This window comes from Pochonia chlamydosporia, chromosome 2 (assembly GCF_001653235.2).
Source record: "Pochonia chlamydosporia 170 chromosome 2, whole genome shotgun sequence".
NCBI lineage: Eukaryota > Fungi > Ascomycota > Sordariomycetes > Hypocreales > Clavicipitaceae > Pochonia > Pochonia chlamydosporia.
In genome coordinates, this window is record NC_035791.1 from 6103239 (window position 1) to 6129757 (window position 26519).

Here is a 26519-nt window from a genome sequence, read left to right on the forward strand (position 1 = left end):
GCTCATGTGGCAGGATGTGCGGTATCCCTCGCCGCCACGGAAGATGGCGCGCTTTTAGTTGGCGCCAAAATTGCTTAAACGCGATACTAAGACACCGAGTGTTCCAGACACCTCGCAGAATTATCGCAGCCTGATGGACAAATATGTTTGTCTAAAGAGCTTTCGCTCGCAGAACTAAGTAATATTACAATAACATATGATGCCCAGTACAGCCAACGCTCAGCAGTGCTCCAGCAACATAACTGACGCACCCTCAGGTCAACATCCTGCTTCCGGTTCAACTGACTTAATCGAAAGACATAAACAGAGCAATGGGTATATGCACGACGCAATTGTCGGCCTTGCAGACGGCCTCACTGTACCGTTTGCTCTAACGGCTGGATTATCCTCGTAAGTTGGCACAGTCTCGGCACGCCATGGAGTAACGGGCAGCGCTAATTGTCGAGAAAACTGCCACAGAATAGGCTCGTCTAAACTGGTAATCCTTGGTGGTCTCGCCGAATTATTCGCCGGCTCTATCAGCATGGGCCTTGGGGCATATCTAGCCGCCGCGACTGAGCGGAAGCATTACCAGGTTGAACTCGAGCGCGAGCGCCGCCAAGTCGCCAGATCGGCAGACCAGGAAGAGGAAATCATGGCCAACATCTTTGAACGCTACGGTGTCTGTAGAGATGAGCTGCGACCACTGGCGCATCGTCTCAGAAGTAATAACGTGGAGACGTGGGTGCAGGTTGGTTGCTTCCGTCACCTGATCCGAAGCTGTGATCAGTTATATAACGAAGTGACTTCTTTTTCCTAGTTTATGATGGACTTTGAGCTTCGACTCGAAAGACCTGATCAAATTATACCATGGTTATCGGCAATAGTCATGGGTCTCGCTTATTTCCTGGGTGAGTGCCCGCGATACAAGTCGGTTTGCAATTAGCAAATGCCAATTTCGCCTCGTCTTTCAGAACATCGGTGCTGACAGTTGAGCTGGTTCTTCTGCGGGCAGGGGGATTCATCCCAATGGTTCCATACTTTGCTACTGAGATACTCAAGGCCTTGTTTGTCTCAATCGGTGTCACAGCCGTGATGCTGCTGCTGTTCGGATTCTTCAAAGCCATAATGATGGGGTTAGGGGCTCGGGCAGCGAGCTACAGCGCTGCTTAAACGCTATTGGTAGGGGGCGTGGCGGCATCAGCGAGCTACGGTATTGTTAAAGGCGTAAATTCGGCCATTAATCTGGAGTAGAGGGTATACAATGTAAATTGGATGGCTAGTTTGGCGTTCCATAACTCTTCCCAGGTCATTCACGACACCCACGGCGGGATGACCAAACTTTATCAGCTATATGTCGTCCTTCTATTGCCTGGTGACTACCGGGCAGGTGAGAGCTGCATATTGTTGGGGACGGGGCTCAGACCTGAATAGCAACGCAAGTTGCTGCCCTACCACATGGCCTATACGAAGTTTAAAGAGCCCACCAGCAGCCAGCTGCGCTGATAATACTATGCAATAACCTAGGAACTGGTGAAAAAAAAGAGTTGAAAGAAGGAAAGCGGTCAAGTCTTTTGAGCACATGAGCTTGACACCGCGAAACATGACGGTAGGTGGACGGCGTGGGCGGATGGCGCCATGATCACGCCAGGTGGCTTCCGTCATACCATTTGGGCGCGAATTCACACTCTGTAGCCGGTTTTTTGTCGTTGAAGCCACTTGGCTGTTAACATTGGGTAAATACATTCTGCATCTACGGCACGCAACTTAGTAGGCCCGCGATCCCTGCCGTATTTGCTTCATCAGCACGTTCCCCTGTCCATTGTTCTGAACTTGCATCATAATGTTTCCCATAATATCAACAGATTATGGAGGTCACAAATATCCCGGTGAAGGATATGACTCCCTGTGAAAGTCTTCATACAATCGCCAAAGGCGAACTAGATTCTATCATTCAGAGCACAAGGACGTCAAATATAATACCATGGGAGGTAACCATCTCTCAAGTATTCCAGCGAGGGACCCATGCAATCAAACGACTGGACGAATGCGTGGATTTGGCCACAGGGCTGAGAAGAACTTCGCATACACTAGGTAACACGGATACCACCAGACCAAGGCAGCTCACAGGACTTCAAGGCTTCCGGAACGACTGGAAAAGCTCCTAGGGTCGCCGTTGCAGTCGGAGACGTGTCATACAGCTCACGCTTCCAATTTTAATCTTCCCCTCGGTTATTCGCCATCAAGTATATACGTAGACTAGGAATCATCTTAAACTCCTACTTATTTGAGATGTGGACGCTGAATTCTTGGACAAATAGGGTGTAGACACCCAAGAAGTGGCACAGGGTCATTCGCCAATACGTTGGAATTTTACTACGTAACACAACCCCCGAAGCCTCAGACTACGGGGCAGCACGCTGTAAGTAATTCCTTCCTATTGTCCATACTGGTCTGGTTTTGGCTTTAGCGGCGCGGCTCCTTGTCCATTTGATGAGAACGTTGTCATCATACTATTGCGCTCCATAACACCACTGTGGCATGATCCGCGCTTCGAAGGATAATTAACAGCCCCGTGCATATATGTCGCCTTTCCTCGCTCTGCCTTCGGACCCTTCGGCATACTCCCACCCTCCGTATAAATCTGACACGCAGCCTTTGAACCAGATACAATAAGCCGATCCCATATGTCAAAGAAGATCGTAAAGTCAGTGGCGTCGCTGGGGGCATGTCGGCCGCCGCCCGACTCCGTCGTCTCGATGAATCGGCAACCATTACCGTATTTGGAGAAGGTCCATACGTTGGTAACGCAAACTGCGGCATACCTTATACGCTAAGCAGTGTCATCATAGACGACGTCTGGTTCTGCACACTCCGAAATACTTCAAAGAGCGTTTTAACGTTGACGTTCATCTTAACCCTGAAGTTCTTGAGATTGGTCGTTCAAACGAGCAAGTCACAGTTCAGACCGGAGGAGGTAAACCTCGTCACTTTGAATATGACAAGCTTTTACTTTCCCAAGGCGCAGGCGCAATCCGGCCTCGAATTGAATGAGAAGCCCAGAACCATGTCGTCACCTTGCGGACGGTGTCAGACCATGTAGTCGTTCGAGCGCTACTGCTAGACCGGACAATCGGCGATGTGGCATCAAATGTGATCCATGGAGACTGCCAAACCATACACACCGAAGATCTTAACGCCAAGAATTTGGGCAAATGGTAAGTCGTGGATGTTCGCTCACAAGAAGAATCCTTGGCGGGCCATCTTCCAGGTGCGGTTAATATTCCCATTGACGCATTGCGGGATAAGATATCCGTCTTGGAAAAGTCGATTCTGGTGGTTGTGTACTGCTACTTTGGATATCGTGGTACCTGGCGTGAAGGATCCTGGTGCAGCAGGGTTTTAATGCTGTGAACTTGGACGGAGGTCTCCAAGCATTCCTTAATGGGGTATATAAACTTTAGAGCGGCCTTTCTGTTCTTTGGAACAACAGGTTTCACGTTGGGCCATCACTTTCATGTTGGAATCACGCATTTGGAGAGGTAGAATCCTTATCTTTAATGGCAAATGCATCGGTTTGACAGTTATAATGGTGTCTCACCCTATGAGAATGTAGTCTATATCCCGGCATAATACCACACAATAGTCTTGAAAATCAGTTGGCAGAGCAAAATTAACGAATTAATGGCCCTTGAAATATTTAATCAAAACTAAAATTCAGGTCTATAGATGTAGAAACTAACAACCTGACATTTAGCACACCCGTAACCAAGAGGCTTTGCTCTAGAAAACTCCCACAAAGTACCGTCCAGCCATGGACTCTCCCGATAACTAAATAGACAACATAATCATCGAACAATCCGTACCGTGTGGGACGATGATTTCGTTTCTCGTGTCAAGTTCAGACTCCCCAGGAGGTTTGATAGCATGCCCCATCTGACATTTCATCTGGTGGTGTCTTATTGTGTTCAGCTCACCGGCGATAACGCGATTTTCCGTATGCAACGCCAGCAATCTGCGCCTGGCTAGCCGTAGTATTGATCCTTTGCTCCGGCCTCGTGCCCCCCCGTCTGTGAATCCCATGGAAACCAGATCCTTCTCATCTGTGCATTCAGAGATGGCGTTAAATAAGAGTTGAAAGTCGTTGTTCAACCTGCTGCGATAGTTCCTCTCTACTTGGTTATGGCAACCACGTAATTGAGCCTTCCGATCTTGTCCGGAAGCACTCGTATCTCCATCTGCACAAACGATAGCATCATCTAGCCGAACATGGGCCGGCTTCCTCTTACGACGTCTCACTGGTCCCCTGTCGCCGATAGGACTACATTCGGTGGTATCATCCGGCGTTGACGCAGACTGTGTCTTTGACGTGCCGGAACACTTATTCGGATTATAGCTTGGTGCTGTTTGGTGTGGGACATTGGTGGTGCTCGACACCTGAGGTCTGCAATCGACTTTGTCATCGACCTTGTCATCGACCTGGTCAGGCCGAAGGAAGCCTGGGCCGTCAATTGTGGACGCCAGTTGATATTCACCTGCAGTAGACTGTATTGACAAACAAGGGTGCAGCCAGTTAATACATTCACCAGAATCTTGGCTAAGCTCGGAGCAGGATATCGAGGCGTGCCGTCTATTGTGGCTACTCGGATCCCACGACAGAATATTGTGCTCCGAGTGTGCAAACGAGGAGAAATTGCTCGGTAAGCTACTGTCTAGGACTGGTGTCAAGGCAAACATGTCCTTCGTTGCCCCGAGCCATTGACCCTAAGGGATGAAGAAGTTAGCATATTGTTCCTGAAAATGCGCGGTAAAGATTGTCCGGTTGGCCTATCTCACCACCGAAATGCTGCTTTCGTCCAGACTGTCTAACCAGGCCATGTTTGCTCTATGCACTTCCGGCCAATTCAGATCCATTTCTTGATGTATCTGCGGATTCACCATGGAACGTCGCCCGGCGAAGATGAAAGGATCCGGATGATATATCGCGAGCACTGCTTAAACAGCAAGTATTGCGGCTGGATTTCGAGTTTATTATCATTTTTTTTTCTTCTGGATATGGGTAATTTAATTCAAGACAGCATCAGACCTGCCTTTATACTTTCGCTGTTTGATAGTGGAGTGACGCCGCTTTGCTGCCACTGACAGCGAACATCCAGACCTTCGGAAGGTTTGTTACATTACCTTGCCACAGTACAAGCATCTCCATAGTGGTCGAATACCAGACCAGTTGACGTTTGAAGAACCGGAGATGCGGGTGACTACGGCGCGGCAGGCCCAGACGCCACAAAAAGTCTAAGGTGCAAAAGTGGTTCGACTTCAATGTTGAGGCTTCAACATCTGACACCATTCAATGTTGGCCACCACCAACATGAGAGTGACAGTGGATCAGGTCACGGAACTCAACTATCAGTCACATGTGCAAGTCTCTCCTGTGACGTATATTTTACCATCTAACCATACCAATCTACTCACCACCGTCGTTTTGCGTAGTGTTTCCCTGCACATCGGCAATTATTACTCTCCAAGCATCGCCTGAGGTGGGAGTCGTCGTCATGCCGCCATTCATTTGTAGCCAACCCGGTCAACTTGACGCAACGAGGAACATTTGAACTCGGAGTGCGCCAGGGACAGGCTACTGTTGATGGCCCACAACCTCGCAACGTCGGCTCATCTCATCTAGCGAGGTAACAAAGATATGGTGCAAGTGTGTATAATCTGGAATACCCGAAACTCGTATTGAAGGGGGAAGCGGCGATGATAGTTATTAAATAATGTCAAGTCGCCTCGCTTGGCCGTCTACTCAATGCCTAATGAGGGCTGCTTCTTACTTTAGCATTTTAGTACGCCCACTACGCGGACTCGTAATTTACAACTCCTATGCCCTACGCCTGGCTAAAATGGCCCTTGCCATTGAATACAGCACCTTTTTGCAGCATGGGAATCGCTCGGAACACCAGTCAACACCCATTCAGATAGCAGATGTTGTTTCCTTGCCATACCTCCTCCTCAAAACATCAAGTTAACAGAAAGTGGTTTACCTGAGAGATGCACTAGCTGTTACATCGCCTTCTCGGCAATTGATCATGGCTGGGCAGTTGGACGCAAGTTGTGGTTTAGTCTTGTTGTCACAATAGTGGCACTCGAATCAACTATGAGGTTCATCGCCTCGAAAAGATGTCCCTGCCACCGCCTTAGTATGTCGTCCGTAAGGTTGTGAAAGATCCCGTCTATTGAGCGACTTACCCAAAATAGGATGCGATAGTATGGGGCCAGTCAGGCTTGGAACGTAATTCTCCTTCGACCAAGCCATCAATTTGTCCCAATTTCGACACTGATGTTCCGTGCTCATACTAGGCCACGGCCATCTATAGTCCTCCTTCCATTCGTACGTGTGCAGAGATATATCCCCATGACACATGACCACTTGGCGAAGCAAATCAATGCAGTGGTCAAAGTGCTCCTGCTGGTCCGCAAGTGGGTTAGGATCGTGGTAGTAGTCGGAGTAGTAGGATTTGCGAATTTTGTTCACGCAGTGCAGTGTGTGAAAGACATCCAGAGTCGCGAGGTAGCCGCCCTGGTCGTCATTTAAGGGCACAGAGGTTTTGTTTGCCTTTTCAAGGTCCACCTTTTGTACCCGGAGGTTGTTATCTTAATGAATGGCTTGTTAAAACTCTGACAGAACGAAGGGTAGCGAACTTCAATTACATTGTAAAAGGTCCTCCCATGCTGCATCTTGCTCCGGTCGTGGCGGGCCTCTATATTTGCCATTATCTTCAAGGTTGTGGACAATCGTTTGTTTCTCATATTTTATAGCTGTTCTCGCGGGAGCTAACATATGTCAGCATCATACTCTTGTGTTCGCGGTAGTCTGTTTTCTTACAATAGATTGCGCCATCCTCACAGGCACATTGCTTCCCATTTATTCTTACACTCCATGCATATAATGTGACGGTGAGGACGGTGTAAAAGACAAAAGCGCCGGCATGAAGGTAGGTCTTTAATCTGCCGTTTCGTTTTGATGTCGTAGATGGTTGAGAATGTAGAAGCTTCTCTTGTGATTGATCGTCGCTTAACAGACTCTCCGTGTCTAGTGAATCTGTAGGGTCATGGCCCTTTGTCAAAGCCCGCCCTGAATACATGGTTGTGCAGGAAAAGTATCAACACACAACACAAGATTTTTGCGAGTTATGGAGATTTCAGGACTCTAGGAAGTTGTAATGGAAGGAGCCAGTCAAACTGCATGAGAATAGGTCAAGGGGATGTAACAGTACCGAACTGCAGGGCTATCCTTAGTGCTCACCGTCACCTGACGTAATTGCACTTTGCACTATGTAGCGCATAGTATTGATGTTCAAGCGACAGGGACTTGACTACATCTGCAGTCGGATGGGGCTACGTCTTTTGTAAGGTTACATCTAGTGTTTCTGTCGCGGGGGAGCTTTAATGAGTTGTTGACGCCGTGCCCTGATGTGCTCATTCAGATTTCGCAACAGTGGAGAGGCTTTTTCGATTACAGCCAATCAGGTTGAATGATGAGTTGCAGACGTTTTAATGAGATAAACTTCAGTTTATGAAATAGCATTCCATTACGAGTAGACTATGTTTAATCCACCACAATAGGTACATCAGTGATGGTTTAAGCTCGGGTGCTATTTCCCCCAACCAGTTGCGTTATCATGTGAAGCATATAGGATTTAAGCCTCAGAGCGCTTCCCCCAGCCAGCCTGGTTGTTGTACAAAATATCGGGACTCTGAGCCTCAGAGCGCTTCTCAGAACGCTTTCCCCAACCAGCCTGGTTATTGTACAAAATGTCAGGGCTCTGGGCTTCGGAACGTTTCTCAGAGCGCTTTCCCCAACCGGCCTGGTTATTGTACAAGATATCAGGGCTCTGAGCCTCAGATCGCTTGTCCTCAGAACGCTTTCCCCAGCCGGCCTGATTGTTGTAGAGAATGTCAGGGCTCTGAGCTTCAGAACGCTTCTCAGAACGCTTGCCCCAACCAGCTTGGTTGTTGTACAAGATGTCAGGGCTTTGAGCCTCAGAGCGTTTCCCCCAGCCAGCCTGGTTGTTGTACAAAATGTCGGGGCTCTGAGCCTCGGAGCGCTTGTATTCGTCGGTGTCCAGTGGTTGAACTGGTGCGGCAATGGCGGCACCAAATAGTGCGAGTGCAATGGGAATAAAAGTCTTCATTTTGAAAGATTTGTCGGGTTGAACAGATGGTTTGAGACAAGTGTTGTTGTTTGATGTGAGGATATCTTTCACAAAGACAATACGAATGTGCTGGATAACTCTCTATCTATCTATATGACTAGTTGTCTGACAATATCCTGAAACAGAGCATCAACTTGGGGAACGTTGCAACACACCCATAGCGGGGAAACCTCTCCAACATTGATTTCACCATTTTTCATTCACTGATGCCAAAGTTGTTGTGTAAATGCCTCTGTTCGCGGGGTATAGCTAACTGGCTAATTAGCCGACGAAACCTAATGGACGGCAGTGATCCTTCGACAGGGGGCCTGCGTGTCAGCAGCCACTTTGACTTTGTTCTTGTCCAGTCGAATCTTTAACGGCCGAAGGGAAATTTGCACGCTAAGCTAAGACCGAGTTAAGTCAGCGGATCTATACCTTGGGACTTTGTTTGCTTTTGACAATTCCTAATGCGTAACTAGATGAGCTCCATCTTAAAAGTGCAATTGGTTGATCAAGGGTCCTTTCACATCGGCAATTGGCTATGCGGGGGTTAATAGCCTCGCGTAAGTCGTGGCACTATACCAAGATGAGAGACGAAAGTCACAACTTCTCGTCTTGTTGATCCTTCTTCTGCACGTCAGACTGAGGTTGTACTATATCCTACGTAGTATCTGAACAACACGCACGCCATCTGCTGCAAGACGTGCTTACAGGACTCATCATAGCCAATAGCCACCAGTGCAAAGTGAATGATGTGCGAACACTTCTGACTCAGTGTGGCAATGTGTGCTTATAGACTCAAAAGCAAAATGTAACCTTCTTAAACCGGAAATGCGAAGTTTAGAAGATCGCTTACCGATACCCGGGAGGATCTGACTTTAGGATGTCGCTTTTTCTCACACAGTCCACAATGCACGGTACAGGATGGTGTAAGGCGGCGCTAGTTCAAACGAAAATCTGCTTACGTAGGACGTTTCGTTTATGCGTAGTAGTTCAACAAGTACTCAACGCTGTGATACATGTAACTCTCTGCGTCAAGACAGCCAGGCTTCTCTTGAAAGGCTTCCTATCACATTCAAATCTCATTCACTTAGACGGACCACATGGCGACTGACCGATGCTCGGATGAAGTGCCATTTCTGGCTGATGAGGAGAAAGACGTCTTTATAACATCGAAGCGATTGTCAAGACGAGAAAAATGGGCATATTGCTTGCCATATTCTGGCTTGCTGAACGTAGTGCTGCTTTTAGCACTAGTGGCAGCATGGTTCTTGCAAAGACACGATCCGAATAAGGCGTATATTCCAAATGAGATATACTGTAAGCCACCTTTGCCTTTGTTCCGATGAGTAGCTTTCTAATGGGATTAAAGCACCTGCACAATCTGCAGTTGAGTATCAAACAGTTGTTTTCACTGGTGGTCTGCGAGGAGACACATCAAAGTTCCTAGGCTCTTCCAGCGAAGTGGACGCTCAATGGGACGAGCTTTACAACCGTGAGTTTAACTTCAGACGAGCTCAATATCCGTGACAAAAAGACTAATCACCAGGTTTAAGAGGTGTTAATATCCCAAATTTCTCCCGAATCTGCTGCAAAGCTTCCCAACGCAACAACGCCATTCACCTACGACACCAGTCATTACATTGTGGAACTCGATGTTTTTCACCAACTACATTGCCTCAATATGCTACGCAAGCTGGTATACCCCGACGTCTACAAGATGGACTTGACATCGGGTTCGGAAAAAGCTGAAGACAATATCTTTCACATGGAGCATTGCTACGAGCAGTTGAGGCAGTCGCTCCAATGTTCCTCGGATATCAGCACGATATACTGGCAATGGAGTGAGAAGAAGCAGAAAATGGTTGGGAACGTGGGAACAACGCATACGTGCAAGAATTTTGAAAAGATTAGAGACTGGGCGGTAGAGCACAAGGCTCAGACTGATTTGGACTTTGATGTGCATGTAAAGGGAGCACCATTACCACAGGATTAGAAAGCGTGTGACATGCGATTTATATAATGAGTATCATCTATCTTCACTTTACGGCCAAAGCCAATTGCAGTTATAAATGCTCCGCTAAATTGACTTGTTTATGAATGGGGAGTCATATGCTCCGTAACTTTGCCCATTCTCAACAAATGAGCACATTTTATTTTGCGCATTTCGGATACTTTACAAAGATCTTTGTGCCCGAATCCTTCATGCCTTCCGGATGGCCTCCAATCATCTTTACGCAATGGCTTGTATGATGATAGTTGGCAGTGTACGAGTCCAACTCCTGCGTCGGATCCAGCAAGATTCTATGTAGCCGCTTCCACACATACATGCAATGCGTGACATGCCAGTCAAACGTAGTTACAAAGTGTCCATAATCGCCAGCACCAAGCTCTTGCATGGTAAGGTTCCGACCTGACGCAATCTCATACGGCCAATGGCGCTCTTTATACATGGCCTCGGCGTCTTCTGCATCCGCTTCTGTGAGGCAAGACTTTGGCAGCCACGAGTGAAGAACGATGCTGTACTGGCAGCCTCGTGCTTTTGCGTCTTCGGGTGAGTTGCCACAGTCGCCGTGAGACCAGGCCAACGGAAGGCCAGTGTTGGGATCAGAACCATTGCGAGCGTGTGGTAGGTTGCGCGCGTGTGGCGGTTCTGGCATTATAAAGGCTGAATAAAGAGCCATTACGGCTCCCATTGTGACGAGACCAAGAAGAAATGAGCTCAATGTTGAAACCCATCCTCGGTGCGGTCGGATAGGTTTTTGGTAATCTTCTCCATAGTCGCTAGTATCGTTGTCGACTTGCGCGTACTTGATCTTGTCGGTCATGTTGGGAGTCGGTAATTGCGCATCTTCTTTTTTTTTTCCTTCCCGGATGGTTTATGATGAGCCTAGGAGAACATTATACCCCTCTGCGATGTTTTTGGTCTCCCAGAAACTTGGAAAGGGTTAGCTAGAGTCTGATGTAACCATGAAAAGGATAACATGGGGTAATGATGACAGGATGCATCAAATGCCGTACCGTGACCAGAATAAAATATTCATACTGTGTAATCAAGCATCAACCATTGTAGCAGGAATCTTGGTTCACCAGCGCTTATTATTGGTCCCCGCGTTAAACGTAGCATTTGAAAGTATGCGTGGGTCTATCTGCTTTAAGCGTTTTCCTATCAGTAGGCTATTAGTAAGAGAATTAAAGAGCTAGGCGAGAAAGAATATAGGAAGCAGCCTAAGTCCAGCCCAGGTTGACAAGAGAGGCAAGGTTCATACGAACACATCCATGTTGGATAAGAGCAACTTTACCGATCATGTATGTGACTTGGGCTGTCGGTGTGCTCCTCACCGATCTAACCGTGACGTTTTCAAATGTTGTGGTTTATTCTGGGGTTGCTTCAGTTCTTCTGAGTTACTTGCATAGAGTTAGACGAACTGATGATGGCCGTGCATTGGATGGGGTTGAGTTCCACAAGTCAGCGCACAATTGAGCTACGGAGCCAAGAACATGTACCATGTAGTTGTAGCTGACATTTTTCCTTCATCAATTGATCAATGTTTGCTGATTCTTTCTTTGGTGTGCTCACAGCCTCAAACTTCATCCCCCCGGAAATACAAGTGACCACCCAACAATCCACGCAACTGATGAAACCCCAGACCAAATCCCTTGCCAAAATGATTTCAACAGCTAAATCTGTAGGTATGCTTAGCGAATGGTATTATCAACGGTAGGTCGACGAGATCTCACAGATCCGTCTTACTGCAAAGAGCGATTTGTCGTCGCCCAACGCTAGAAACGACGAATAAATCGCAATAATAAGACCAGATCTAACTATTTCTAAATCCTCGACTTTCGATGTAATATCCGTAGCCTACTGTTGCAGCATAAGCCTGGGGAGTTTGCGTGGCTTCTCTTGATGAGGTGGCCAAACCGTGGACATGACTCCCCTAGAAACTCCGACGAAGAAGGTCAAGACCTTTCTCTGGTATCAATTTAAGAACTTGGGCATTTCGTAAGGATACGCTTCCCTGATCTCTACACTATGGTTTCTCGTCTAGCTATTACTCACAGCGCATAGACAAAGTAGCCTAGGATACTGACATAGAGATCGCTTATTTAAAAAAGGTCCCCAGCGATAGAAGCTTCCTTAGTCTATTTTCAAATTTATAGACCAACCCTTAAGCAATAGATTTTGTATAAGAAACTTTCCTCCAAGTAGTAGGAGTGGTGCAGATAGTTGCAACGTGCATAAAGTGACAGACGGCTGACCTCGGATGGTAGAGTTTTACTTGTACTGGACTTCTAATGGACTCCTATTGGTTCTCTTTTTCACATATATAATCCCGGTTTAATTAGAGCCCGAGACGAGGTCTATTTAAGGTTGCTATGCGTTCAGCCGGCAACTAGTGGCGGAAACTCATCGCCATCTTGAAACCAACCGAACGGGGAAAATGCCGAGCAGGGTCATACAAAGCAATCCGGCCACCAATTAAATTAGGACTTGCTCCCGTAGTGTAAGTTTCAACTTTAAGATTGTCGGGGAAATAAGTAGATACCTCAGTCCAAGTACGTGGCTAGTCGATGGTGGTGAGGTGTCAACAAAAGTCTGGTCATCGCACTACATGATCTCGGTCAGGTAGGCCATACGGGACGCGAGAACGCGAACCGAGACAATATCGGCTTTATCGTAGTATATTATAGTTGAAAGGATCACTTACTAACTCAATTTACATTTCTACGATGACCTGGCATTGTCTATTAGCGGAGCTAGCTTTGGTTCGGTTTGATGGGCATGATTGTACGGTGTAAGAGTAATGGCGTACGAGAGAGCAACTTATTCAATACAAGGCATTTAAACTCTAAGTATCTCAAAAGCAAGAAAAGACTTTTATAATAATCAAAAACCCTGCTCTTCTCTCATTACGCACGGAAAGGGAAGTGTGTTCAACAGCACCGTTGTGCTTCTCCAATAGTCACCAGCATCAATCATTTAGACTCTGCGGCGATACATAGATGCACGACTTCCGGCAAATAATTACCTATAATAGAAGGAGGCACAGTAGAGACTGGAAACGTAAAGATAATAACCCAGAAGCTGTTTGACATGCATAGTAGGTATAAGACACTGGGGGTGTCATTCCACGTTCATACGCAGTGAGAGAATGCCGAAAGGACATGAAGATATTTTCAATGTTGCATTACCGAACCAATCAGCCTTTTTTCTGAGTTTATGAGTGTATTACTGGTTCATCGGAAAGATGTTGTGTTGCATGTCCCACTCCAACCTCCAAAACACACTTCACACATTCGGCGTCTCCACAGTTGACTTCCTTTCAACTTCAACCTGCACCTTCACTCATCAATTTTTCGCATTTCAACGCCCCAACTCAATTGAGCATCAAGTCATTCATCCTTCGGCTCATCCCACCGTATTCATCCCATGAGCACCGACAAGCGGAAGCGCAGGAACGGAAACCCCTCGCAAAACAGCGAACCCGCCACCAAAAGATTCCAAGTCCCTCGCGCTTGTGAACGATGCAAGTCCCTCCGTCGGGGATGTGAAGAGCGTCGCCCATGCAGTCGCTGCATACGCGCCGGCGTGGCCAATGACTGCACCGCCTCTTCATACCCTTCCATCACACCGTCATCGCCATCTGGATATGGAGCGCCAGCCGAATGGGCGCAGGTGGTCGAGGTCGCGGGAAGCCCAGTGGTGACGGAATGTTCGCAGCTCTTCTTTGAGCATTGCTATCCCACCATACCTATTGTGACGCCTGAGTACATTAGTCGTTTGCAAATGGACGTGGCTGCGGATCAAAGATCTGTCGAGGCTGCTGTTCTACTCGTCGCTTTTTGCGCGTACGTGCTGCTTCACGTTGATGAAGCGGCGAGTAGACCTGAGAGCGCCATACCACGCGATCACAAGCAATATGGGACTTCATTGTTGGATTCAGCATCGGCAGTTTACAGAATCTATTGCTGGAACCTGACGCCTTCCTTGGATGCATGTCTCTTGAGCTTCTTCCTGTACGCGGGACAAACACGGCTGTCGAGACATAGTCAAACGTTTCTGTTCCTTCGACAAACCACAGGGTTATGGGCCTTGGTCAAAGACCGACAACCAGCATCAATAGATGGCAAGGAGCTGTTCAACAGGCTATTTTGGGTTCTTCTCGCCTCGGAGCGGTCGCATGCCATCCGGTACGGCCGCTCCATCACATTACACATCACGCCAGATACTCCCGATCTGGACGTCCTCAAAGAAGCTCTACCCGGATTATGGAGTCTAGCTGCACTCTTTCGACCCATCGACTCAGCATTCATGGCCATCATGAACCGCGAAGCCGTCTTCTCGCCACCATCACCAGAAATACTCGACGTTACCGAACGCGCCATCAACGCCGCTATACCCCCGCGGTTCCCCTTCCAGGACATGCAAAAGGCGAATCTGCGAATCACCAAACTCTGGTTGCGTATCGTCATCTGGCAGCTGCGATTGCGACTAGGCTACCTCACTGAAGCAGCGCGTCAACGCAACTTGACGTATCAGTATCCATTGGATGTCGCGAGGGAGCTTGTTCTTTCGACGCGTGATCTCCCCATCCACGCGATCAAGGTTCACGGTGTGGGATTGACAGAGAAACTCTTTGACATTGCCTCGGCAGTGGTAGATGTGATGGCTGGCATTCCACAGGCACCCAGGCAGCGGCACACAGAGGTTGAAGGGCCGCCAGAAGATGACTTGGGATATGTACGGGGATTAATGGTGCAGCTACCAGGTGGTCAGGACGTCTACGATGGATTATTGGAAAGACACCTTGAGCAGGCTTTGCATAGCCCGTTGCAAAATCAGGCAGTCTTGAGTCGGACACTCGATGAATCTCCAAGATGAGCACAGCTCCCTGCAAACAAAATACAAGTTGAGGGAGATGGTAAACCAATTGGCTTCGCTGGCCTTTACAATTCAACAACTATGTACATACATATACATTTAGACGTCGTGCTTCTCATCAACAGCATACGGATCAACATGCGTCTTTGCAAACTTCCGTGCCGGCACACCTCTCTCAAACAACTCATCCAGCTCAGCATACGTCCGGCCCTTAGGCTCAGGTAATCTGAAAAACACCCACACAACGGAAAGCAAACAACTACCGGCCCAGAAAAACGCCGTTCGCGCACCCCAATTCCACGCCGTCGAGCTCAGCTGATAATTCGTCATGACATTAACAAAGATATTGCTCGCATTGTACGCCGCTCTCGCAAGCACAATGGTCTTATTCTTGAGACGAGTGCTTGACAGCTCCGAAACAAGGGAATACGTCACGGGTCCGACAGTGAAGTCGTACACAAACGTGAAAATAATAAGCATGGCACCAATCGCCCACACCGAGTTGTTATCCTTTGAGAAGGACAGGCACCCCACGATGATGAGCAGAATAAATTGGCAGCACAGGCCGCTGAAGTGAATCTTGCGTCTGCCCACGCGGCTCATGAGGATCCAGGAACCAGCTGTGCCAACCATACCCAGGGCATACTGGCCCATGGACAAAGAGAAGCTGTTCTTGGGGTCCATGCCAGCCTGGGTGAGGAAGTAGGAGAAGTAGCCCATGAGGTTCTGTCCGCCAAGCGTCTGCACGAGCCAGATACCAATGACGATTTCGGAACGTCGAAGGTCCACGCCTTTGAAGCAGTCGATGTAGGAGACGCCTTCTTTGATTTGGCGCTCCTTTTCGTTGGTGTGCTCGATGAGAGCGAGCGTGGCGTCTGGGTCGAATGTCGTGTGCGCTGGGGATGTGAGGCGGAGGAGGGAAGCTTTTGCGGATGCGCGGTCATTTTTGCGCATGTGCCACCAGGGGGATCTGGACTCGTTAGTTTTGAGGTCACGAAATCGATGTAAATGGATTAGGTGATGTGAGGAGTGTGGCATGTTTGTGCTGTCAGTCAAACAAAGCTTCGGAAACTTACTCTGGAGCAAACAATACACCAGCAAGAATAGGAACTGGCCAAACCCACTGCACTGCAAATGGGATTCTATACGCCCACTCATCAGTGCGTCCGTTGGATCCCTTGTTGACGGCAGCAGCAAAGAACTGTCCAATGACCCAGCACATGTTGATAAAGGTGGTCAGATAGGGACGCAGAACCACAGGCGCAACTTCAGATGCGTACGCAGGAGTAATGCTTTGGAATGCACCCCAGGGAATACCTATCAAGGTTAGACAGACATTCACATACAAAACAAGGCGAAAATTCCGCTCAACGGAAAATGCCAGTGATAGAAACTTACCACACAAGACCTCTCCCACAACCAAAACCTGCACATTCGGCGCAAACACCAATACAAAGACAAACGCAATCATCAGGGTCAAAAACCCAACCATGCTCTTCTTATAACCCCACCGATCAACCGTCCACCCAGCAAGTATCAAGCCTATAATCTCGCCTGCTCGCGCACCATTCGACAAGCCAGACTGCCAGGCAGCACTGACGGCATATTTCTTAGTGGAGGCGTTGAAAGTGCCATACTTGCGGTTAAACGGCTGCGAGGCGTACAAATTCCCCAGCAGAGCAAGGTCGTAGCCTTCCATGATGAGGGTGGACGAGAGGAGGACAGACCACAGAATGGCTTTGGGGTACAGCGCGAGAGCGGTGCGGAGGGACATGCTCTGTTCGGCTTCGGCGCCGGACTTGGCTTCTGCCACTAGGGAGGATTTGAGGTCATGATCATGATCATGTTCGTGGTGTTGAGGGTTGTGGACTTTGATGTCCGTGGAGGGATCGTTGCCAGCCATGACGAACACGAACCTGACGTAACAGGATGTACAAGGTATGAGACTGTGGAAAGAGATGAAGATTCATGCCATGCTGGAATGCAACATTAGCGGCAGCATCAAGCCCTTTTATCTTTTCCCCAAGTGACAACGTCTACGACCCTGAACAGCAAGAAAAACTAGCTAGTGGAGAAACCTCGTGGTTTTTTCTTACCGGTCGTGTGGACGGCCCATGGGGAAATAAATCGTGTGGGGTGCATCGGCTGTCAGGAATCTTGCAGTTGCGGGCGTTGAAAGCGACAGGAGACTCCGTGTAGCGATGAAGTGTAAAATGAAAAGTGACGGAGTTGTGCGGAAGTCGTGATTTCATGTGGAGGCAATATGCGGAGCCTCCGCGTTGAAGATTCTCAATCTGACGAAGATGGAGAAATATGCTTAATTGGCGCGGAGAGTCCGCGTCATGAAGGCAGCGATGAGAAACCCGAGAAAAAAATTAAAACTACGCTTCGGAATTCAAGAATCTGATGTTTACATTACAAATATATTGGATTAAAGTGCGCAATGGAATAAATCTACTCTTGTCAGCTCGAAAAACGCTCCCTCCTGCATCCTCAGACTTGCCTACCAGACTCACTCTACCGTCATCATGGGTGCCTTTGTCCCTCGAGATACACCATATTGGAAAGATGCAACCTTCTACCAAGTCTATCCAGCTTCCTTCAAAGACTCCAATAATGACGGCTGGGGAGACCTTCCGGGCCTTATTTCCAAACTGGACTACATATCTGACCTAGGTGTTGATGTAGTCTGGGTTTCGCCCATTTTCGAGTCTCCCCAGAAGGATATGGGCTACGATGTATCAGACTATCAAGCCATCTATGCACCCTACGGCACAGTCGAAGATGTCGACACGCTCGTTAAAGAATGCCATTCCAGGGACATGAAGGTAATTCTGGACCTGGTTGTCAACCACACCTCATCAGAGCACCAATGGTTCAAAGAGTCCCGCTCGTCAAAAAATAACCCTAAGCGCGATTGGTATATCTGGAAGCCAGCTCGTTATGATGAGAACGGCGTCAGACATCCTCCAACCAACTGGAGAGGGTATTTCGCCAGTTCAACGTGGACGTGGGACGAGGCCACGCAGGAATACTACCTGCATCTGTACGCAGCCGACCAGCCGGATCTGAATTGGGAGAATAAAGCGTGCCGAGAGGCTATCTATGAGGAAACCATGCGCTTCTGGCTGGATCGCGGAGTTGATGGTTTCCGCATCGATACTGTGAACAAGTACTCAAAACGACAGGATTATGTTGACGCCCCCATCACGGATCCTGCTTCTGAGCATCAGCCTGCGCCGGAAATGTGGTGTAATGGTCCTAGGATACATGAGTTCATCAACGAGATGAACCGTGAGGCACTGGCACCATACAATGCCGTGTCCGTGGGAGAATTATCTCTCACGCCTCATCCGTCGCAGGTCGTTCCATACGTGTCTGCTGCAGCAAAGGAGCTCGACATGGTCTTTGAGTTTTCCGTCATTCGTCTCGGGACGGGAGATGGCTTTGGCGCAAAGTACATCTACAACCCCTATCCACTCACCAAGCTCAAAAGTCTGACTCAAACGTGGCAATCTTTTATTGAAGGCACGGATGCGTGGGCAACCGCCTTCATTGAAAACCACGACAATGGCCGCGCCATTTCTCGTTTTGGAAATGCTTCCACACGCGACAAGTGGCTGTCTTCTGGAAAGACTATTGCATTGTGGCAAGCTACACTTAGCGGATCTCTGTTTCTATATCAGGGACAAGAAATCGGCATGGTAAATATGCCAAAGACCTGGGGTATAGAAGAGTACAAGGATATCGAAAGCCGCAATTTTTACGCCGAGGCCGCTGCCTCTGGAAACCAGGAGAGAGCAGATGATACGATGAAGGGTCTACAGATCCTAGCAAGAGACCATTCTAGAATACCATTCCAATGGGACGAGTCGCCTCATGCCGGCTTTACTGAGCACGGCAGGCCCTGGATGAAGGTGCACGATGACTACCGGGCCATCAACGCCTCGCAACAGGAAAGGGACCCGGACTCGATATTGAACTTTTACAAGCAGGCCTTGAAGATGAGAAAAGCTCACCGAGACGTCTTCATCCATGGGTCCTTCAAATTGGTAAATCCAGAGGATGAGAACATTTTCGCCTATGTCAAGACATCCAGCACGCGGGTCAATGAACGGGGACAATTCGCAAACGCCCTCGTGGTTTTGAACATGAGCGACGACGACCAGCTATATCCGAACGTGGCGGCGGTGTTGAAGTGCAGTGATGAGGACGTGCGGTGCCTCATGACTACTGACAGTGCCGTGAAAGGAGGAGATGGTAGCCGGGTTATTGGTGGCTGGCAAGGTCGTGTGTATGTCAATTTTTAGCCATATTGTATTGTAGCGCCAACAAGAAGACACAACATGGATAGTCTCAGGATTGAGCCTTTGTGGGTAAGCGAGCTGCTGTTCTGCTTCATAACCTGGCTCGTTCAGTGTATGAGTTTCGAGAGCCACCCACTAAGCCTTTGCCGTCTCACGACCCCAGCACGGTTGGTGCGTATTTTGTATTGTATTGGTGTGCACCAAGCCTGCATCCACGGGCAACGAGCCCCGACGTTTCGGACTCACCTCACCCAAATGCCACCCTGTGGCCGCTGATATATCGGGCGATAAAATAGAAATGGCTCTGGAAACAGCTAGCGCCGACCATCCCTCACCACGGGGCAGTCATAGTTCGATATTGCTAGAAGCCCTTCCCATTATGTGACTGGCCGTTTCGACAAGCCCCGATGGGTGCATGATTCGACGGCGAAGCAATGTTTGGACGTTCTTGTCCGGCGTCGTACCTCATAGTCAGGCACTCCGTGCTGTGATGGCTGGTGGCTGAAGCCAATGAATTGATGGCTTTCGCTGTCAAGGTTTGCGTGCCGCAGATCACTTCTGTGAGTCGGGGACACACTCAGCACTCATCGGTGAGGAGAGAGGAGAATGAGGGGTGATCGACGATCAGGTCATACGAGAGCCATGGTCTGAGGGCCTGGAGCTGCGTACTTGACAGTATTTGCGGACGCTTCAGCCAGTTGCTCAGCAAATCCGCCAGGGTGCCCTTAAAGGCTAACAACGCCAAACTCCGTACGACAAGTCTGGCAGATCCGGATTCGCACGAGGTCCTCAAGTTGTCCTGAGTGAGGATGGCATGACCAGGAATAATACTGCGCTACCCCAGATTCTGCTGGGCTTGCTGCCACATTGGAGCCACTTGGTGACACTTGCGCTATTCCCTTTACTTGTTGGTGAGCCGCCACTTCTGGCAAGGGGCATGAATCGCGCAAAAAAGCCGTTGGCGCCAAATATCCAGTTGGGCAAGTTGGTTGCTGCACCAGGTACCCATTCAAACCATTCTGGATCGCAGCCACTGAAGATTGGGAAGAGAGACCCCTGAGCTGTCCGCTGACGTTCATGTGCTTCCGTCTGTCTGCTGGCTCTCTTGGGTCTTGACCATTCGTGGCACCGACCAACGGGTTGGTCAGTCAATGTCTCATTCCTCGTGGCTTTTGGCTGATGGCTGACCAACTGATCGGGTGTTCGCGTCCGCACTTCGGAAATCACAGACGAGCTATAACCGAGGAGAGACATTCAATCGTCCGATGACATTTCAGTTGACCAATGGAGTAGGTAGCAGCAAAATAAATTGTCGGATCCGCTCGAACCCAAGGAACTGGTTCAAATGGCCATGTTGATGGGTCAATGCGAGTTTATTTCATCTGAATATAATGGTTTAATGGGACAGTGGGGAGCAGAGCGGAGCTTGGTGAGTTTGGGGGGTCTTTCGATGCGATGTGTGAAGAAAATCAAGCCAAATGGTGAAGAGCTTCACCCATGAGAAATCGTCTGTGATGATTGATGTGATGAATGGGTTTCATGGCGCGGCCCGGGGGAAGGCAGGTCCGGGATGGCTCCTTCCCAACCAACAGCAACGCAGAGGACGAGGAAGGAACGGAGCTTTTCCTGTGTCTCCGCTCGATGGAGTGGAATATCGAAGCTTGGGCCATGCAAATGCAGCTTGCTTTTTTTTGCAATATTTTCCCATGTGGTTGTGGCTCAAATGTTTTGCGTGAGAACGTGCCATCCAACCATCCCATCCTCTTACTCACATTCCTTGCCCGTCGCAAAGTTGGCCGATGAGTGAGAGACAGATTCATCAACGCCCCAATCATTTCATGGCTTGACTGTGGCATCGTCTCCACCGAAAGGTAGCTCCATTGCTCCAACAGTCCTTGTCTCCTTGTCTCCTTGTCCTGCCGACCCCTGGCACAGCTTGAAGAACTGGGCTAAAATGAACTGTCAGTTTTTCTTCCTTTCGACAAGAGCCACAAGGGAAATTTGTGAAGAAGCCACTGCCGAGCTATGTACAGGAAGAGAGCACACATTAGTCATTCTCCCCAGCGCCTGTTACACAAATCAACAATCTGGGCCATTGGCGTGGAGCAGCGACTTTGCCATTTACGCCGGGGTTTGTTCAACCCCCCTTGTCGCGGACCCTGTCTCTCACCATGGGCATTTGCCTCGCGTGGGAGCGAGTTCCGTGCGTGGCCATGAAATCGACTTTGTCACACAGCGAAAGGTGGAGCTAGGAAGCTCATCCTCATCTGGACCAGGACGAGGACTTGGCTCAACAAACAGAATCCAGCCGCGAGGGTTTGAGTTCCCTGTGGTACCAAGGATACAATGACAATATGTAGCCTTGTCCGGCATCGGCTCAACAACTGGCCCATACTCATGTTCTAAATAAGAGAAAACTCAAACTTACAATCAGAACCTGATCTGACTTCCTGGGTATCAGATCCTCCCATGTCTAATTTGGCCAACATTCTCTCGCCATCCTGATATTGGAAACCCCCGCCCCCGAGGCTGTCTATTTGCAGCCACCAACGGGGATCGCTTGAGCGAAACAGTGGCGCCTGCCAGGGTCAGTTCAGGTGCGCCGCCGCTTCACCCGAACTATTCTCAAGAGGGTGGGAGGTGTGGAAGACGCTGTCAAGTTTTTCTTCCTCAAAGTGAGCCGCCAGAATCCAGCGTGGAGGGGAGGCAAAAGGGCAGAAGCAGGGACCTGTATCTGGACTGCCTGCAGCAAAACACGGGGTAACACGGCAAACAAATCTGTCGAGGTCACTGGCTTTATTAACCGGCCAAGACCCAACCACCAATACCCGTCGACACAGAGCTTCGACTCCAAGAGCAACATCACCCAACACTTGCAAAACACACCCGTTCCCACAGAGCTTCGCTTGTGCATCATCGATCCCAAGGTGGCCTTTCAGCACATGCTTTGTTGACGTGGGCTTTGCAGCGAACAAGCTGCGAGGCTTGTTTGTCCCATCATTGTTTACTTTTATCTGCCTCTGGCACTTTGTAACAACCCCGTTTGGCCATATAAGACTCGTCCAAGAGCAGTACTGTCTCGTCGTGGCATGGTGGCGACTTCCCATTGGAACCGACGACATACGAACAAACGACTTGAGTATATACTCAGCCAACGCCGTCCAACTAGCCAACAATCCATCATCGAAGAAAACACCTTTTCGTCTTGAACGCCCAAGCATGCCATTGCTTCTCGCGCAATGGGCTATTCAGGCAACCCGGGCGAGGGCCCTACCGATCAAGGCGATTCGATCTTCGCCATCGTTGCATTCGTTGCCTTAGCACTATATAATGCTATCGAGCTCAACGTCATCATCTTTTCCACGTTTCGGCGATTCAAGGGTCTTTATTTCTGGAGTTTTGTTGCCGCCACTAATGGAATTATACCACACTCAATCGGCTTCCTGCTCAAAAACGTCATCGGCTCGCACAACTACGGTGTGTACATTACCCTCGTCGCCATCGGATGGGTTCCAATGGTTACCGGTCAATCGTTGGTTTTATATTCCCGACTACATCTGATATTCTGGAATAAACTCTATCTGCGAATGGTGCTGGGCATGATCGTCACCAACGCCTTTATCCTTCACGTGCCCATCATCATCCTCATGTATGGGTCCAACAGCTCGCCGAACAACTCTTGGGTACATCCCTACGTCGTCTACGAAAAGATTCAAGTCACCATATTCTTCTTGCAGGAACTCATAATATCAGCGATATACATCAAGTCATGCTTTTCATTTTTCGACATCCAGAACAGCCTGTACGGGGACGGGGTGCGCAAGATGCGACGCCACTTGCTGTGGGTTAATGTATTTGTTATTCTTCTCGATATCCCCATTTTATGTTTGGAGTATACGGATTACTACGATATGCAGACGGCATACAAGGCGTTTGTGTACAGTGTCAAGTTGAAGCTGGAGTTTAGGATATTGAACCGGTTGGTGGAAATGACCAACGAGAGGCATGACGTGGATCCGTTTCGAGACAACTCGAGCTTGCAGATTCAACATGTTTCCTCGGGGTCGACGACGTGTCAGCCGCAGAGCTGACAATGTATGATGAGAAATGAATAATTAAGCAAATTCAAGGCAACTTTGCGTGCCATGTTTATCAATTTGTGAGCTGTTCTACTTGTGCCATGACAAAATACTAGGGACCGTTGTGGCGGGGACTAACTAAGGGAGGGAACATGCAATGTAAGTTTGGCAGTGCTAGCTAATCCATTACCGAACAGAATTTCACTTCGACTCAACTCGAAGCCCGGCAGCATGTCCAGCACTCTCCCTTGAGGCAAAATTAGATAACTTCCTGTTTTTCGATTCCATCAGGGAAAACATACCATTTGTGAGGGGTACTTGGCATGACAATATCAGCAACCAGTCTCTTATTTTCTCTGCTCCAAACGGAGAAATTCACGCAAAGACCACTTACCCAACCTTCCGCACAAGGCTGCTTCTCTGTGTAGCATATCAATAAACAGATATCTTCGCGTGGTTCAATGGCCAGGGCAGCCACCAAGGCTGCTCCATAAACAGCCACAATTACAGGGAGTGTTCGCATGGTGAGGAGTGTTGCTTGTATCAGATTAAGGAATAGGATGTTGACGAGACGCAGTTACTGACAGATGCCTGGCTTTATACATAGTATAGCGTAGGATTGGTGACGTGCTGATCAACCTGCAGTGGCAAAGGCATTATGGGAAGCATGAATTGATGGCCCTGTGGCTCTCGGGCCGTATCGACTACGGAGTACACAATGTACAGGTTTTGAAGACAAAGAAGTATAAAACAAGGTTCAATAGATTGAGCTACCTGGCCAATTATAGTGAGGTACGTAGCAAGATGTGCGTGTCTGCAGCCGTATTGGGTGCCATCTAGAGGCTGCATATGGGACTTCCACTCATATTGGTCGGCTGCGTGTGTACAAAAAGCAAAGGCTTCGGCGGTACCTTATCGGTATTTGGCTGCATTGAAGTAACCTCACAAATAGAGGGAGTTTCGGCGTCTACTTTCTGGTCGCATCATAAATTGACTGCTACGGCCGCTCCATAAATAGATCTGGTGCGTCTAACAATAACCTCCCTAGCCTAATCGCCTTTTTGAACGTCTATGCGACGAAGATAGCCGATGACTTCGTTTGAACAGGCGATAAGAGGCGTCTATCAATATGAGCATCTAGGAAAGAGGCATTGTGCCATACACATCCCTCAGTTGCTCCCATGGGGCACTCTTTCCATAGACGACCTGTGCAACCATCTTGCCCGTGCTATGTCCTGTTTCTTTTCCAGCGAAAATGTCGCCCAGCGGTCGATTGAGCGCAGGCGTAGAACCAGGATGGAGCTGTTGTTGAATGTTGATGTTGTGTTTGAAGAGCAGGCAGCGACGGAGTAATATGGCTCGGATAAACGCACGTGACTGCAGAACAAGGCATCAGGCTTATCCAACTGGCAAGTATACCCTGAGAATGCAATAAACCCTCAAGATGGTCGACAATTGGAGTTTTGTTGCCGTGATTTTGAAGTGGGTTGGTCAATGTTACATTGAGAAGGTTGGGCTTGGAAACGACGAGACTAGTCTTAAGAATAACCGGCTATGGGCTAGCAGCACAGGTAACTGATTCCTTCGCCATGTCCTCTACTAAAGTTTAGAAATCCTAGTATTCGCTCGGTAAGTTCACAATTTCTCAAGACTCTCCAAACTTATATGTTGTGGCAATTGTTACAACGTTTAAACTCTTGACAACACGGAGAGCATTGACCAATCGAATTTGAGGAACCCCGCTGCAGTCCCATGTGCCTGTATTTAATTGTTGACAAAAACTCAACACCTTACGCAATTCCTCGGTTGTATACATGAGTGTGAAGAAAGTTATTTCGAATCTCTTTCTTTTGTTGGCAATCCGCCGTACCTTCTTCGCCCTTGCACCTAGTATATCTCGCGCTTCATAGTTGTATAATGTCACTTCTCAGACTGCCTCCCGAGACTCTAACCCAAATCTTTAACCAACTGGGCTCAGCCTTTTTCCAAAAGGACATAGGCCGCCTTTTCATATGCAAGCATTGGTTCGAATACGCTCTTCCTGTTTACTTCAAATGTATCACCTTATCTCAGCAAACACTGTCAAGTCTAGCCGCCCCTGGGATGATTGAGCGCCAGTCTTCACTCAAGGCCAGTCTGGAAGCTCTTAAGCTCGAACTAGGCGGCTATTATGCTTATCTCCGCCTCACACACTCAACGCATGGCAATGACTCAAACGCTTTGGGAGTTACTGCTCCGAATGATGAGCCCACGGCCAACACGAGCATGACGACATGGAAAGACTCCTTGGACAATGCCCTAAAGCAACTTTCCAGCATAACACAGCAGTCTCACAAGCTGCGTACCTTTCACATACGAGCCTGGAATTATCCTTCACCGAACCCTCTCGATAGCCCCGAAGACTATCTGTCATTGCCTACAATAAAAGCGTTGCTATCAGTGGAAAGCTTGAGCGTTCTAGTTGTAGATTTAACTGTCGGCCTCATGGACTCACCTGGAGAGCAAGAAAACGCCTATCATATATGCCCAGCTATTGGAACCCTTCTTTCAACTCTTCGGACCCTTCATCTGCGCATGCGCACTATTTGCCCGGAGGTTTTAAAGCTCCGAGATTCAAAAGACAGTCTAAGACTGAGTGAGGTGGTTATCAATCTGAGTCTCATGACAGACGTAGCAGAAACCACATCTGCATCGCACTCGCAACGATGCAAGCCCCAAGACGAGGGCCTGCCGGCACTCAAGGCAGACATTCGTGAACAGGTAGAAGCTCTCGCAAGCCGAATGGCATGTCCCAAGCTCATAAGAATCCTAACTCATTCACTTCCGCAATTTGAGCTTCAGTCCTTGGATGTATTGACTGGCAAGACTATGATACTAGACGATGATATGGCGTGGAATGACGACGGCAAGATGATTGAAGAGGAGTCGGGGTCGGAATCCGAACTTTCAGATGATGAGTTTGAAACTTGGTTAGATGACTAGATTCTTTCTCTCTTTTAATTGTTAAAACAAATAGAAGTATTTTAATACCTTAGTACTTGGCTCTTGGGTTACAACGGAGGTTGAGGCGAAGGGT

At 48.6% G+C, this 26519-nt stretch overlaps 11 protein-coding genes across 11 annotated transcripts; 7 read left to right on the plus strand and 4 right to left on the minus strand.

The window, feature by feature from the left end:
* Positions 1 to 199: 199 nt before the first annotated feature.
* On the plus strand, positions 200 to 1152 carry VFPPC_16848 (protein CCC1; the record flags this gene model as incomplete). Its single annotated transcript, XM_022429040.1, has 5 exons — positions 200 to 206; positions 258 to 390; positions 460 to 730; positions 800 to 890; positions 995 to 1152. 5 exons carry the CDS (start codon positions 200 to 202, stop codon positions 1150 to 1152), a joined length of 660 nt encoding a protein of 219 aa, XP_022284037.1.
* Positions 1153 to 2707: 1555 nt separating this feature from the next.
* Positions 2708 to 3082, plus strand: VFPPC_17468 (hypothetical protein; the record flags this gene model as incomplete). The annotated part of the gene is made up of 1 exon (XM_022429174.1): positions 2708 to 3082. One exon carries the CDS (start codon positions 2708 to 2710, stop codon positions 3080 to 3082), a length of 375 nt encoding a protein of 124 aa, XP_022285799.1.
* Positions 3083 to 3810: 728 nt separating this feature from the next.
* Positions 3811 to 4920, minus strand: VFPPC_16849 (helix-loop-helix DNA-binding domain-containing protein; the record flags this gene model as incomplete). The annotated part of the gene is made up of 2 exons (XM_022429041.1): positions 3811 to 4743; positions 4855 to 4920. The coding sequence occupies 2 exons, from the start codon at positions 4918 to 4920 to the stop codon at positions 3811 to 3813; spliced, it is 999 nt and encodes a 332-aa protein (XP_022284038.1).
* Positions 4921 to 6313: 1393 nt separating this feature from the next.
* Positions 6314 to 6568, plus strand: VFPPC_16850 (hypothetical protein; the record flags this gene model as incomplete). Its single annotated transcript, XM_018294603.1, has 1 exon — positions 6314 to 6568. One exon carries the CDS (start codon positions 6314 to 6316, stop codon positions 6566 to 6568), a length of 255 nt encoding a protein of 84 aa, XP_018137688.1.
* A 1105-nt stretch (positions 6569 to 7673) lies between these two features.
* On the minus strand, positions 7674 to 8168 carry VFPPC_03906 (hypothetical protein; the record flags this gene model as incomplete). The annotated part of the gene is made up of 1 exon (XM_018283351.1): positions 7674 to 8168. The coding sequence occupies one exon, from the start codon at positions 8166 to 8168 to the stop codon at positions 7674 to 7676; it is 495 nt and encodes a 164-aa protein (XP_018137689.1).
* Positions 8169 to 10324: 2156 nt separating this feature from the next.
* Positions 10325 to 10999, minus strand: VFPPC_03908 (hypothetical protein; the record flags this gene model as incomplete). The annotated part of the gene is made up of 1 exon (XM_018283353.1): positions 10325 to 10999. One exon carries the CDS (start codon positions 10997 to 10999, stop codon positions 10325 to 10327), a length of 675 nt encoding a protein of 224 aa, XP_018137691.1.
* Positions 11000 to 13605: 2606 nt separating this feature from the next.
* On the plus strand, positions 13606 to 15057 carry VFPPC_03909 (Zn(2)-C6 fungal-type DNA-binding domain-containing protein; the record flags this gene model as incomplete). The annotated part of the gene is made up of 1 exon (XM_018283354.1): positions 13606 to 15057. The coding sequence occupies one exon, from the start codon at positions 13606 to 13608 to the stop codon at positions 15055 to 15057; it is 1452 nt and encodes a 483-aa protein (XP_018137692.1).
* Positions 15058 to 15156: 99 nt separating this feature from the next.
* Positions 15157 to 16960, minus strand: VFPPC_03910 (sugar porter (SP) family MFS transporter; the record flags this gene model as incomplete). Its single annotated transcript, XM_018283355.1, has 3 exons — positions 15157 to 16027; positions 16134 to 16374; positions 16456 to 16960. The coding sequence occupies 3 exons, from the start codon at positions 16958 to 16960 to the stop codon at positions 15157 to 15159; spliced, it is 1617 nt and encodes a 538-aa protein (XP_018137693.1).
* A 625-nt stretch (positions 16961 to 17585) lies between these two features.
* On the plus strand, positions 17586 to 19367 carry VFPPC_03911 (maltase; the record flags this gene model as incomplete). The annotated part of the gene is made up of 1 exon (XM_018283356.1): positions 17586 to 19367. The coding sequence occupies one exon, from the start codon at positions 17586 to 17588 to the stop codon at positions 19365 to 19367; it is 1782 nt and encodes a 593-aa protein (XP_018137694.1).
* Positions 19368 to 22603: 3236 nt separating this feature from the next.
* On the plus strand, positions 22604 to 23455 carry VFPPC_13543 (hypothetical protein; the record flags this gene model as incomplete). Its single annotated transcript, XM_018291318.1, has 1 exon — positions 22604 to 23455. One exon carries the CDS (start codon positions 22604 to 22606, stop codon positions 23453 to 23455), a length of 852 nt encoding a protein of 283 aa, XP_018137695.1.
* A 1905-nt stretch (positions 23456 to 25360) lies between these two features.
* Positions 25361 to 26425, plus strand: VFPPC_03913 (hypothetical protein; the record flags this gene model as incomplete). The annotated part of the gene is made up of 1 exon (XM_018283357.1): positions 25361 to 26425. The coding sequence occupies one exon, from the start codon at positions 25361 to 25363 to the stop codon at positions 26423 to 26425; it is 1065 nt and encodes a 354-aa protein (XP_018137696.1).
* Positions 26426 to 26519: the final 94 nt, after the last annotated feature.